We start from the raw sequence: 13,338 nt of genomic DNA, 5'->3' as shown, positions 1-13,338 counted from the left end.
CCGTCTATACAACTACAACACCATGCAGCAGCTCTAGAGGACAATCCAAATTACGCTGACTGGTGAACTGAGAGGTGAATGTGTCACGAAACAAAGGAAAACTTATGTGATGTGCTTGAATGATACTGTTGTATATGACTGGTGGAGAAACCCTCTGTCATGCATGGGTGTCTTTGTAATTATTTTTCCTATATTAATGTTTCTACCTAATTTCCTCTTGTTTGTTTCCACATGAATAAAACAGCAGTACAACCAAAATATTATGGCGGCGATGCCGAGATCATCTCATTTGTTCTTCACAGTTATCTGGTTGGCTTGTGTCTGGGTCATCTGGAAGGAGAGAAACAGTCGGGTTTTCAACAACAAAACGGTTGATACTAGTCTTATTATTATTGACAGGATCAAGCTTACTTCTTTTTTGTGGTTAAAGGCACATTTGTTCACCTTTGCTTTTGATTATCATGACTGGTGGAGAAACCCTCTGTCATGCATGGGTGTCTTTGTGTAATTATTTCATTTTGTTTCTTGCCTATAGGGTGGTGCACCCTAGATTTTGCACCAATGACTTTGTAAAAATTTTGGGGTGGTTCATCCGTTGCACATCTTGTGCGCTGTGTTTCACTCCAGTTTATATTCATATTCCATTTTGGTTTGTTTAAAAAAAAAAAATGAGCAGCAAGTGATGGTCCATACATGTCATCATCAGTGAAGTGGTCTTTAATTGGGTAATATTTTTAGTCCATGTGGTGCACGCTTCAATTTCGACTCCAATATAAAAAAATCCAAATTAATTTAATTGATTTAGATCAGAAATTTTAACTAGTTTTTTTTTTAAGGAATTGGTTTAGTTGTTTTAATTTGATAAAACCGATCACACCACTTTATATCTAAAATAATGATATATGTAAATTTCAATTGATAACAAAAATATGAAAAATGAGTAGTATTAACGCTTCTACGTAATTTCCTCTTTGTTTTTTTCTAAATAAATAAAACAGCAGGTACAACCAAAATATCTATGAACTGGTCTGTGGTGTAGAGTTAATAATGAACAACAAGTGATGGTTGATACATGTCATAATTATTAATCAGTGAAGTAGTCTTTAATTGGGTAAAAATTTTAGTCCATGTGATGCACGCTTCACGTCTTCATATACCATTAAGTAAGATACCACATATATATATTTTATATTGGGGAATTAGTCACTTTAGTCCCTGAATGGGGAACGATTCGTCAATTTAGTCCCTGAATGCAGATAAATTGCAAAATAGTCCCTGAATGTAGACTTTGGTAGTCAATTTAGTCCCTGAATGCAGACTCCGTTAGTCAATTTAGTCCCTGAATGTAGACTTCGTTAGTCACTTTAGTCCCTGAAATTGACCATGCAGGGACTGTTTTGCATATTATCTGCATTCAGGGACTAAATTGACGAATCGTTCCCCATTCAGGGACTAAAGTGACTAATTCCCCATTTTATATTTTACATAAATAAACAAGGATCTGGTTAAAATAAGTATATCAACCTTATATATGTCCAATTAAAATAAGTAAATATTTTTAAATAGAAAGAAAAACTAATAAAAAATGGAATCTTATATATAAGGGTCTGGTTTGGTTTGGAAATCATAGCAATTTCCTCTTGTGTGACGAGCTAGTTATAGATAAATCCCCTTGTTCTTTAAAAACAAATTCCAGACCATGGCCAATTATCAAGTACTGAGCTATGACGAAGCAAGGGATGAAACCAACATGAAGGAATGGTTAGATTCTATAGACATGTTGCTGACATCTCTGAACCACAACTATATTCAATCATGTAGCATTTCCATCGTCCCAGAAGCGCTTATAAACTCATCAAACAAAGAAGATTACATGCCAAAGGTGGTTTCAATCGGACCCAGATTCAAGGGAACCAAGGAAGACTTACATCTCATGGAAGAAGTCAAATTATGCTCGATGTTTTATCTGTTACATCGAACAGACAATGCCCGAGAATCCTTTCGGAAATGTGGTACAGCCATATGGCAATCAGATGAACAAGTTCGAGCTAGTTATGTGTCTGACATTAAACTAGAAAAGAAAGAACTGGCAAAAATAATGTTAATGGATGGATGTTTTCTGTTGGAACTTGTGATTGCAAAAGGGTTCGATTCTAAACTACCAAGCCGGTTGGGCCCACCCAGTCCTGCATCTAAAGTGTTCAAAGACGAAGATGTTATCTCTGATCTTATGTTGTTGGAGAATCAAATACCAATTCTAGTACTCCACAAACTGTCTCAAATACTTTTCCCCAATGAGTTTCCTGAACCAAAGAATCCGCAGGACATGAAGGACATGAATGACATGAAGGACAGGGTGGAAAAGATTAATGATCTTATTCTGTCTATCATAGGCTACTCTCGGCCTGAAATTCAAAATCCAAGCTACTTCAAAGCTCCTCATATTCTTGATATTGTCCACCTTTTCGTTAACAGAAAAGGTAAGAGAAAAAGTGATGGGGTTGGTAATTATGTAGTACCCATTATTGGTACTAAGCATCCGAAGCCCAAACTAAAGCGCTGTGCATCGAGGCTCCAAGCTGCAGGGGTTACTATCAAACTTGCTGGTGAAAAACACAGTGGAAATTCTTGCTTTAGTTTTCTTCGGAACTGTTTTGGTGGTATATGCATAAGGCTTGGCAATATGCTTGTCACAACTAATACTCAAGTGGATGCGTCGGAAGAAGTTAAAGGTTTGGACTTTTACTTTAACTTCGAAAAGGGGAAACTGGAAATTGCACGGTTAGAGATCACCAAAACAACGAAAGCAAAGTGGCGCAATATCATTGCTTGGGAGCATCATAAAAACAACTGGAAATGTTTTGAAAAGATTTCTGCTGCTGAGTCCGGGAGCAATGACTATAACCAGGTCAATACGAGTAGTCACAGCCGGAATTTTACTTCGGCTGCTTTGATTTTTGATGGATTGGTTTGTTGTGTGGCTGATGTGAAGCTTCTTAAGGACAAGAATATCATTGTGGATCATTTGAAGATGAGTAATGAGAAGTTGAAAGAGTTTTTCCATTCCATGTCGTTTGGAGTTGATCTCACTATAGTTGATTCCAGTTATGTTAAAATTGTTGATGACTTGAACAATTACTCGCATGCATTTTTTGTTCTGCGGATCTTGAAAATATTTTCCCATCTTTTCAAGGGTCGTCTAGAATGGCTCTTCAAGTTTTTGAAACAAAACTACAACTTTGTTGCTGCAATGCTGGCTTTCCTCACTCTTGTGCAGACTGTTTATACAGTCCTATCCTACCATTTATCCAAATAATTCCTCTCCCCATTTGTGGAATTAAATATTGCTCTTTCTAGTACGTAAATTTCCTTTTCTTTTTCTTCTTTTGTTTGGAATTGGAAATCATTATTTACCTTGAATCTGTGTGTTTGTTTCCAGTATTTGAAATGCAAATAAAGTTGATTTTCCTTCATTTATAATTTGTTTGTTTGAATAATATAAAGTATTAATAGTTTAATCATTACAGTATTCACTTTATTAATGTCTTTATTATAAAATGGTCTCTTTCTTCCACACCGGTAAAGGACCATTGCATTCACCCGGATCCATTTTTACTTGATATATATAAGGTCGATATCTTTCAAAAAATAAAAAATATATATAAGGTCGATATCATAACATGAAAAAAATCATTTAGTATTTTCAAAATACCAATAATAATGTAGTATTTCTATAAAATAATTATTTATTTTACATGTGAAAATCCAATAAATATTTGCAACACATCAGTTGTGAATTTTATATGCTTATATATATGAAAACAAATTTTATATCTGGACATGACAATATGAATAAGATAAAAAAAAAAAAATTGCTAATTTAATATGATAAAATTTTGAAAAACTAATATTTTCGAACAATCAACATTAATGTAATATTAATATAAAACATTTAATTTTTTTATTAGGAAAAATCCGTTAAATTTTTGCACTTTGCTGGAAATTAATGTGTTTATATTTGCAGAAACAAAATTTTGTCTCTAAGTGATAAAATTGACATGATAAAATTTTGAAAGCTCATGATTACTTTAAAAATACAAACATTAACAAACATTTATTTACTCTATATACAAAAATCCGTCAAAAAATTGCACTGAATCCGTCTATTGAATCTTAGAAGGACATCAACACAGTCTCCCTTTCGGTAGTTCTACAAACAGACAACCCCTCGTATACCTTACCAAGGATGAAAGAATAATGTAGTTACTAGACTGATTTAAGTCATGAAGTCACTGTGTTTCCCTAATTATCGTTAATCATTAACTTAGTTACCTCCTGATTCAGGGAGGTTTGGAGCAATATTAATAATGTCACCTTCCAAAGTATTTTTATCAAAAGATGGTTCACTTCAGAGGAGACAAATCTTACGCACTAGTAGTAAAATTAAATAGGATTCAAAAAATAATTGAATAAAGAACTTAAATTAAATAATCCAACAAACAAAGTAGAGGTTCATTTTAGAACCCTAACCTAAAAAGGTTTAGTTACTCATGGTAACTAAAAACAAATTACAAAAGAAATAAAACATACCCTAGAGACTTAGAGTGAGGAGAGAGACTCATCCCTTAAAGCTCTTAGTGCTTGCCTTCCTCTTGAACCTCTACATTCTGAATGAGAAAATATGAGAGAGAGAGAGAGAGAGAGAGAGAGAGAGAGGAGTGGTATTTATAGGGAGAGTTTCCACTTGAAGTTGGGTTTACAAATCAGGCATTTTCCACTTAAAAGTAACAAAAAGCAGATATGGTCCACTCCCAACATACTTGGGGCGGGCGCCCAAGTGTATTTTTCACACATGAGGCTCACACTTGGGGCGCTTTGTTCTTGCTTGGGGCGCAAGGATCATGCTTGAGGAACCCTAGTGCAATTTTCTAAGCTTAAACACCTATTTCTTCATCCTTTTGGGTGTTTGCTTCCACATAAGATGTCTTGGGACTTTGGAACAAAATTTCTTCCTTTGTAGTGTCATCTGAGGCCTCTTGAATCTTCATTCATTGTCTTCCCAAAATCTTCACAAGTCTTCAAATATTTTGCTTTGTCGATTTGCATGATTTCTTCATGAATTACATCAAAACACCTTAGAATTGATGTTTTGGGAAAAGTAACTCAATATTGAAAAGATTACAAAATATCCTGATATCATAGGCAATTGCTCTAATACTCCTCTATTCTGGATGAAAAAGTAATTGAAAATGGCTGAAAAACATGCTAAGAATAATGTAAGATATGATTTGTCATCATTATCCAAGGAGCAAGTGAAGTACATATGTGCTTATACTAGGAAACAAATAAACCCTTACTCCAATACTTACAATTTCTGCTGGCCAAACCGGCAAAAAATTTCATGGGAAGGGAAAAACAATTTCCAAATAAACACTAGTACAAAAAACCCTTATTAAGTCGGTTAAAAAGGGCTTTTTAAGTCGGGCGCGTGTCCGACCTAATAGCTCCCGTCATATGAAGTGTCTACTTTGTAATTCGGATTTAGCAACCGTCTGAAGGCATCATTTTTTAAGTCGGTTAGAAAGGGCTTTTTAAGTCGGGCGCACACCTGACCTAATAGCCGTCGACTTAACAAGTTATGGCTTGTTAAGTCGGGTTTTGAACCGACTTAAGAAAACGACTTTTTAAGTCTGGTTATTGACGAACCGACTTAAGATTATTACTTTTAAAAAAAAAAAAGCAGTTTAGCCCATCTCAATCGGGGGCAAACTACTTTTCCAAAAAAATAAAAAATTACAATAGCTCTAATATGAGAACCTCATACTTCTGCTGTTCTGCAATGCAATTATACTATATAATTTTGGCAAAGATCTAAATTAGATAAGACTTTTCTACATGATTTCAATTACACAAGGATCTAAATTAAGACTCAAACTATATTACATAATCTTAAGTTTTGGCTCTACGTAGACGACCACTACAAGAAAACTGGTTTTTAGAGTCTGATTTTAGCGTCGGCTTACCCCATGCTATCGCCCTTACCAGATTTTCAACTTTCCAGGAAAATATTAGCATCGGTGCAACTGACTCTAAATGTCATACACGCGAACACTACACTTTTTAAATAATTTTAATATTACTTAAGTCGGACTATCCGACTCTAAGTGAAAATCTATTTTTAAATAATTTTAATATTACTTAAGTCGGACTATCCGACTCTAAGTGAAAATTTATTTAATTGAAAAAAATCTTCAGCATGGATCGAACCAAGAATTGAAAAAAATCTTCAGCATGGATCGAACCAAGAATTTCGAGCATAAAAAATCTTCAGCATGGATCGAACCAAGAATTTCGAGCATATTTACTATCTTATATTTACTATCTTTTAAACACCATGCCAAACTTCTTAAAGTTGATAACTTACCAACGTAATTGTTTATAATGCAACCTAAATTTTTAATTTTAATATTTTTAATTTGTGCAAATTAATAATAATAATAATAATAATAGTAGTAGTAGTAATAATAGTAGTACTAATAATAGTAGTAGTAGTAATAATAATAATAATAATAATAATAATAATAATAATAATAATAACAATAACAACAATAATAACAATAACAATAACTACAATAACAACAATAATAACAATAACAATAATAACAATAATAATAACAATAACAATAATAACAACAATAATAACAAATAATAATAATAATAATAATAATAATAATATGTGTAAACTTAATACAACTTCCATCGCATCCTCAGACTATCAAATATTCAGATCTCGTTACCACCATTCTTATTTTTTTCCACCAACCGGTTGTGATGCTCAATCTCTCTCATCTCTTCTCAACCACTGTACGTTTCAACAGGTTCCGCTACCACACTCCGGTTAGTTAACTATTGTTCTATTTTTTAAAGAGTATAAGAAACCCCAAAAAATAGATTTCAATAGTTGGAACATAAACCTTAAATCCCAAATCCCCTTTGACATAAACCCCAAAGCGTGATTGCAAACTTGGTGATGATAGATTTTGAGATAATCATCATAGTTCAATGGTAATCTAATATTTGCTTTACTAGTGATAAATAGAAATTATTGCATAATGTTACTTAACTAGTGTCATTGAATGTCACATTGTACTAGTTTTTTCGGAGACTTAAGGAGATAGCCTGAATATTTTATTGTGGTAAATTGAGTGCAGGATGATTTAACATATGTTGAGAAACAAGACATCGACCATGCAATTGCACTGTCTCTATCAAAAGAGGATCTGAAAAGGAAAAAAGTTGTTGGTAAGATTCACGCTCTTATACATTCGCAATTAAAAATTTCTGCTGGTTAATTTGGTTCAAATTTAATGCCATTAGTGATTCGGCATATTGCATGTGAGTTACTAAACTGCATATTCTAAACATAACCACACTGCGTATTGATTAATTATAAGCTCTTTCTTAGTTTCTGTCCTATTTACTATCTTTTTATGCCATTAGTTGAGTTGTTCTTTATCATCCTAATTTTAGAGATGTTAAGAAATGAAATGTTAAATTACTAAGATAAGTTTCTTATACTCTTTAAAATAAAATGTTAATGTGTATAAGAATTATGGGAATATTTTTTTATTCTGGTTTTTCACTTCAGTCAAATTCAAACTCATAGAGCGTAACATGTATTTCTTGTGGTCAGAGTTCGTTGAAGAAATTCTAGAGTTCCACTTTGTATTAATTTTTTAAATCTAATTCCATTAACCAATAGGCTATTCACATACAAAAATATTGTAGAAAGGTCTAATGTTATTCACTCCAACATTCTTGTTGAATTTGTAGTGTGTCATAGTGACATATCTTTAGAGTGAGTATATCCCGTGTCCACTGTTTACTCACTAATCACTTCACTGTCTGATGCAAATTTGGATCTAGAGGTTGGTAGTGTACCCTATGTTGATTGTTATTCGTCTATATCTATATTCAATTATATCCCATCTTTCTCTATTTAGCCAATTATTAACAAGGGATGCATATGTGAGTATAAAGTAGAAAGCAACTATGCAACTAGCCTGATTAAAAGTTCACTTGTTCTTAGATTTAAACTATAAACTAAATGGTTACATCCGGGGATCTAAAATTTCCTGATGTGCCTGCAGGAATGGAAATGTCACAACTTTATTGTGGAGGTTGTAGAACATTGCTAATGCACGCACGTCGAGCTAGTACCGTGAGATGTTCCTGCTGTAACACTACTATAAATCTTGTACCAGGTATGATATATATTAACAATTATGTGTTGCCAGATTTGTACAGCTTTTACACTGCATGCTAGTTTGATGATTAATTTACGTGTTGCTTGATCATTAAATACACTTAATTCATTGATGGTATACCAAATCCAAGTATACACTGAATTTATAATTCTTTCCTTCCTTCTTTCCCCTTGCGGTGTATTTCAAGCTATATATGTCTGAGAAATTAAAGAATGTAAGCCAACTATATGTACATCATACTCAAACAAGTATTTGTTGACTACTTCCAGTGACCTACTTTCTTCTATATTGAATAATTTTTATATCTCACACGCTTCCCTTTGTGAAAAAACCCTTTGGGTTTGAAATGTGGACATGGTGGGGAAATTCAGTTTCATTCAGAAGAATGGGAGCGTAAAGGGTTGACTTTCAATCGGTTAGTCGTAGTTTTTGATACCATGGCCACGACCAAAGCCTTCTAAAAGCTTAATATGTTTGGTAAAATTCTATTTTTGTCTCTAAGAACTAAAAAATTCCGCAATAAATCCATTTAACGTAATATCTTCTGATTATTCCAAGGAGTAAGGACAACATAATTTTAATTTTAATTCCTTACTATAAATCACCAAGGTGTGTGGTATAGTTGAGACATAGGTTTCGGCATATCATTCTCAAATTATCTTTCCCAACATGGTATTCAGATGCATACTTGATGGAACATGCAATATATTTGTAGTTAATTGACTGTGTTTCAACTTCTTTCCCCTGCTCTATTTATTGTGCTCAGAGTACACCTCAGTGTTGCCTTTTCTCTTTCCTCTGCATTGGTTGGTGGGGCTGTAGAGTTACTGTTGCTGAGCATTATCTTCACTAGCCTACCCCACTGTCATCCTTAATATCCTTAGCGTGTCCAGTGCACCATGGTGTGCTGCAAATGAAGCTGTTGTGTGCCACCACATCCTGCAAGGTTTCTGTTCCCTTGCTCGGTGCACCTGGTTTCTATCTGGTTGTCAAGGGATGGCATAAAGATGGTATAGTTTTTGTTATACGTAAAACCATTCTTGTTCCTAACTATTGAAGTATTTGGAACAGTTGGATATGACTCATATGAGCATATCAACAGAAAAGTCTAATAAACCAGCCTATGATTTTTTTTTCCTAATCAATACCATCCACTTGCAGTAATTCATTATCTGTAAACTACAAAAACAAGAGAGAATCTTTGTTCATTTGGATATGAGCATAACCCGAAATTCAGATTGGTTTTAAATAACTTGATTAATTTTCTATGCTTGATGAAAGTTTGTATTGAAAAACGCTGTCATTAAATGTAAAAATTTAGTTAGTTCCATTTTCTTCATCTGTGGATATTTTATTTTATTTTATTGTAATAATTGATGCAGCCAATCATGCATGCTAAGTTGTTTACTGACTTATTGTTGGCTTTTCCTTTAAAGATTCTAATCAAATGAACCATATCAGTTGTGGGAACTGCCGGACAACACGCATGTATCCTTATGGAGCTCCCTCAGTCAAATGTGCAGTTTGTCACTATATTACTAATGTGATGTAAGTGTACATTGATGGAATTATATTAATCTGTTATTTCACTTTCTATTTTCACAAATATTTTCAGTAAATTCTGTTGATCTGTTATCAAAAACGCGACTTAAGTCCCAAAATCCTGGTTTTTGCGACTTTGCGTAGCTTCAACGACTCAAATCCATAGCAAAGTCCCAAAAACAGGCAAAATCCTATCAAAGTCGCACAAAATCGCACAAAATCGTGAAATCCATTCAAAATCGCAGGATTTTGATGGATTTTGAAGGATTTTGTTGATTTTTTTTATAAGGGTCAATTTTTGACCCGGTTCGTAAATTGACCCGATTTGAATCCATGACTCGTTCTATAAATACCCAAAAGGCAAATTTTTTTCATTCTTTCACTTCCCCCCACATTTAGGTATATGAATTTTGTGGACTTTGAACTTTAGTCATTTATGACTATATGCAATATATAACATATATTTAACATTATTTTTGTTTTGGTAGAATCCTCGATTTTGATTGCGATTTTACGAGTCCCGACTTTGCTATCCTATATCGATTCTACCAAAGTCCTTGAGTAAAATCCTTCGATTTTGATTGCGATTTTACAAGTCCCGATTTTGCTACTCCCTTTCGACTTGAAGTAAAGTCCCGATTTTGATAACCTTGGTTGTGCCAATCAAGATTTTATTTTGATAAGCTTGTAGCTTAAGATTTTAGACTGATTGGATTTGAAGAATAGGAAGTAAAGTTGTAGCTAATTGATTCTGTTTTATGATTATCTTGTTGAAAATCTGAAAATAATTGGTCAGATTACGTCATTTGGTTTGGGCTTCAATTTGTTGGGTAGTTTCTGCAGTTATTAGAATTATCCGCACTATGTGGAAACTGGATATTTAAGAAAAGAAAGACAAGATCAGAGGAAAGAACTATAACTGGATATATTTTAGGATTATGGTACTCGTATGGTGATTACTGTCTCCATAACACACGACTGTCATGAGCATACGGGTTCAAATTCCTCTATGTCTGCAATTTACCTGATATCAGATGTCAACTTTTTGCATTTTTTTTGTTTTGTTTTGAGCTGATATCTTTGACCCTTTCCTGGATTGTGCTATTCTGTCCTGTAGATGACCAATGGAAGGCCGCCAACTCCTGTACGGACACCTAATGAAACAAGCTCTGAAACGGTATCTTCTACTGCATCACTATGCTTTTAACTTTTTTTCTTTCTTTTTTCTACTGCATCACTACGGATATGTCATGTCATCTCTAATGGCACCAACTAATTTGTATACTATACCGTAATTTTAGCACGTGATTCCCCTAAAATGAATTCTTTCTTGAGAAATTCTTTTATAGTTACAAACATAAATGTATAGTGTTTGGGCACACACACATCACAATATTTTTTTTAATAATGAAAAATAAATTGATAATAAAATTATTTAGTGTTTCAAGAAATAACACTTTTTTGTGTGTGTGACCAAATACTATTCATTTATGTTTGTGCCTATGGAAGAATGACTCTTCTTTCTTCCCTCAAATGGATGCTAGGGACCAAATCAATAATTTCAGATTTTAGAGTGATGAAAACTATAAAATATTTTAAATCTTAATAAAATATTTTACCGGAATCTTAATAAATTATTTTACAGGAATCTTAATTAAATTTTTTATTTTTTATTTTTTGTGATGTTTGAGCAAAACAAGATTTAATTTTAAGAATGTGAACTGGCACAGGTAAGCATGTTGTTGTGGGCGTTACAACAGAGAAGAAATGATTGTTGATGCTTTAAAATGTTGTTTTGTTTATGTGATGTTGAGGACTGCAATGATTGAATTGAAGTCTAGACTCTTCTCCGTTCAAGGTTTAGATTGATTTCATGTATTTCGTAGAGGTTTCTTGAAATTCTAGTATACATGCTCCTAAATTTTTGTTCTCAAGATTCACCAATAAAAGAATGATTCCATTTAAGCATATATTAGGGTATATAATGTTTGTGGATTTTCTCTGGTTATTGTATCAATTTACTCTGTCACATGCTTTTACTTATTAAAATTTATTCTTGTTGTATTTCTTTAGAATCAGGTAGGTATCCTAAAACGTGTTCTTGAAGAGGTCGAAAAAGTAATGAACGAGTTTAAGTTTATGCTTTTCATGTCTATGAAGGATCCAAACATAGATATAACAAATGTGATTTATCAATCTCTTAAGTTTGCTAGTCATCTTGGACGGGAATTACTTGAATTATATTGTATCTTTGCTTGTTAGGATCAATTATGATACTATGATTGTTTCCTATCTATACTTCTAAATAAATGAATATTTAGCTGTCGGCCTCTCATCCTCATTATGATGATGATTTGGACGACCAATCATGTAGTCATTACATTCTTGTTTTGTTTCTGATAGTATTAAAATGACTTTGCTATTTCGAACATGTTTATGTTAATATATTATGATTTTTTGGGGCATGATCTTATAGTCGTAACTTTGTTATTTTGTTGTGTTCGTCCACATGGGTTGGCTCGTAGAGCCTGTTAAAATGTAGAGTAATCCGCAAACATTGAACACAAATTTCCATAGAGTAATATTTTCTTACATTTTATGCTTATGTTTAATTTTAAACCTTATTATTGGGGATAGGAACTTAGTTTTGTGTCAGGTTGCCATATATTTCAAGAACCTATTTCATGTCTCTTGACCAAACAATTTGATTTTGGAGAATATAATATATAACCAAACGACTTCTCTGCATTCAACAAATTAAGGTGCGTATCCAGGCTGCTATTAGTTTTAGTGGCAATATTTCTGTAACGCCCCATTTTTATTCTAATATTTTAGTAGATGTGTGAATATTTTATATATGACTTTAATTGCTATATAAATGATTTTATGTGAAATATATGTTTTATATGATTTTTATATGAAATATGTTATGATGCAATTTTATTATATGAATATTGGGGTTGTGTATTATTTAAATGAATGTTGTTATTATTTGATAGAAATAATATGAGAAATAGAAATATTATAGAAATAGTATTTATTTTTGGTTAATGGGAATTAAGTGGAAATTAATAGAAATTAAGGGAGTTGGGTGAGAAAAGAAAAGAGAGATATTTTTGAAGTAAAAAGAAAGAAAAAGGGAGAGAAACATTTTCACGTGAAAACATTAGAAGAAAACCTGCTTTTGGAGAGAAAACCTAGAAGAGGCAAAGAGAGAGCTAGGAAGGAATCGATTGCGGTAGCTTGTCGTTTGGTGTTGCTGAATTAAGGTAAGGGTGGGATTCCTTTCAATAATCTTGATATATAATTTGAAAATTGATGAAATTGTTGTTCTTGAGTTTAGGGTTTGAGAGGTTATGTTAGATGATAATTTATGATAAAACATGTTTAATTGTATGAATATAGGTTGTTTTACCCCTATAATGTATACTAAACCTGTAAACATTGTTCTAATTCATTTTGGGTGATTGGGGGATCAAAAATTGGGTTTTTGGAGTGAAAACTGGTCTTTCCCGTAAGCTGTGAATGT

General features: G+C 32.9%; 2 protein-coding genes across 2 annotated transcripts; both read left to right on the top strand.

Moving 5' to 3' along the window:
• The first annotated feature begins 1,699 nt into the window (after positions 1-1,699).
• On the top strand, positions 1,700-3,316 carry LOC146907956 (UPF0481 protein At3g47200-like). The gene has a single exon (XM_085729197.1). The coding sequence runs from the start codon at positions 1,700-1,702 to the stop codon at positions 3,314-3,316; it is 1,617 nt and encodes a 538-aa protein (XP_085585323.1).
• A 3,497-nt stretch (positions 3,317-6,813) lies between these two features.
• Positions 6,814-12,098, top strand: LOC146907955 (uncharacterized). The gene is made up of 6 exons (XM_085725284.1): positions 6,814-6,897; positions 7,212-7,302; positions 8,151-8,264; positions 9,704-9,815; positions 10,927-10,986; positions 11,540-12,098. Exons 1-5 carry the CDS (start codon positions 6,832-6,834, stop codon positions 10,928-10,930), a joined length of 387 nt encoding a protein of 128 aa, XP_085581410.1. The 5' UTR covers positions 6,814-6,831; the 3' UTR covers positions 10,931-10,986; positions 11,540-12,098.
• Positions 12,099-13,338: the final 1,240 nt, after the last annotated feature.

The sequence above is a fragment of the Medicago sativa genome, chromosome 7, assembly GCF_051527215.1.
Source record: "Medicago sativa cultivar Bolivia chromosome 7, Bolivia_mono, whole genome shotgun sequence".
Taxonomy (NCBI): Eukaryota; Viridiplantae; Streptophyta; class Magnoliopsida; order Fabales; family Fabaceae; genus Medicago; species Medicago sativa.
The sequence above is the reverse complement of the archived record's forward strand: the minus strand, read 5'-3'. Positions and strand labels throughout refer to the sequence as shown.

Coding starts and splice junctions, on each gene's coding strand:
- LOC146907956 (XM_085729197.1), top strand. CDS start 1,700: ATGGCCAATTATCAAGTACTGAGCTATGACGAAGCAAGGGATGAAACC.
- LOC146907955 (XM_085725284.1), top strand. CDS start 6,832: ATGCTCAATCTCTCTCATCTCTTCTCAACCACTGTACGTTTCAACAGG. Junction 6,898..7,211: donor GGTTCCGCTACCACACTCCG/GTTAGTTAACTA, acceptor AATTGAGTGCAG/GATGATTTAACATATGTTGA. Junction 7,303..8,150: donor GAAAAGGAAAAAAGTTGTTG/GTAAGATTCACG, acceptor ATGTGCCTGCAG/GAATGGAAATGTCACAACTT.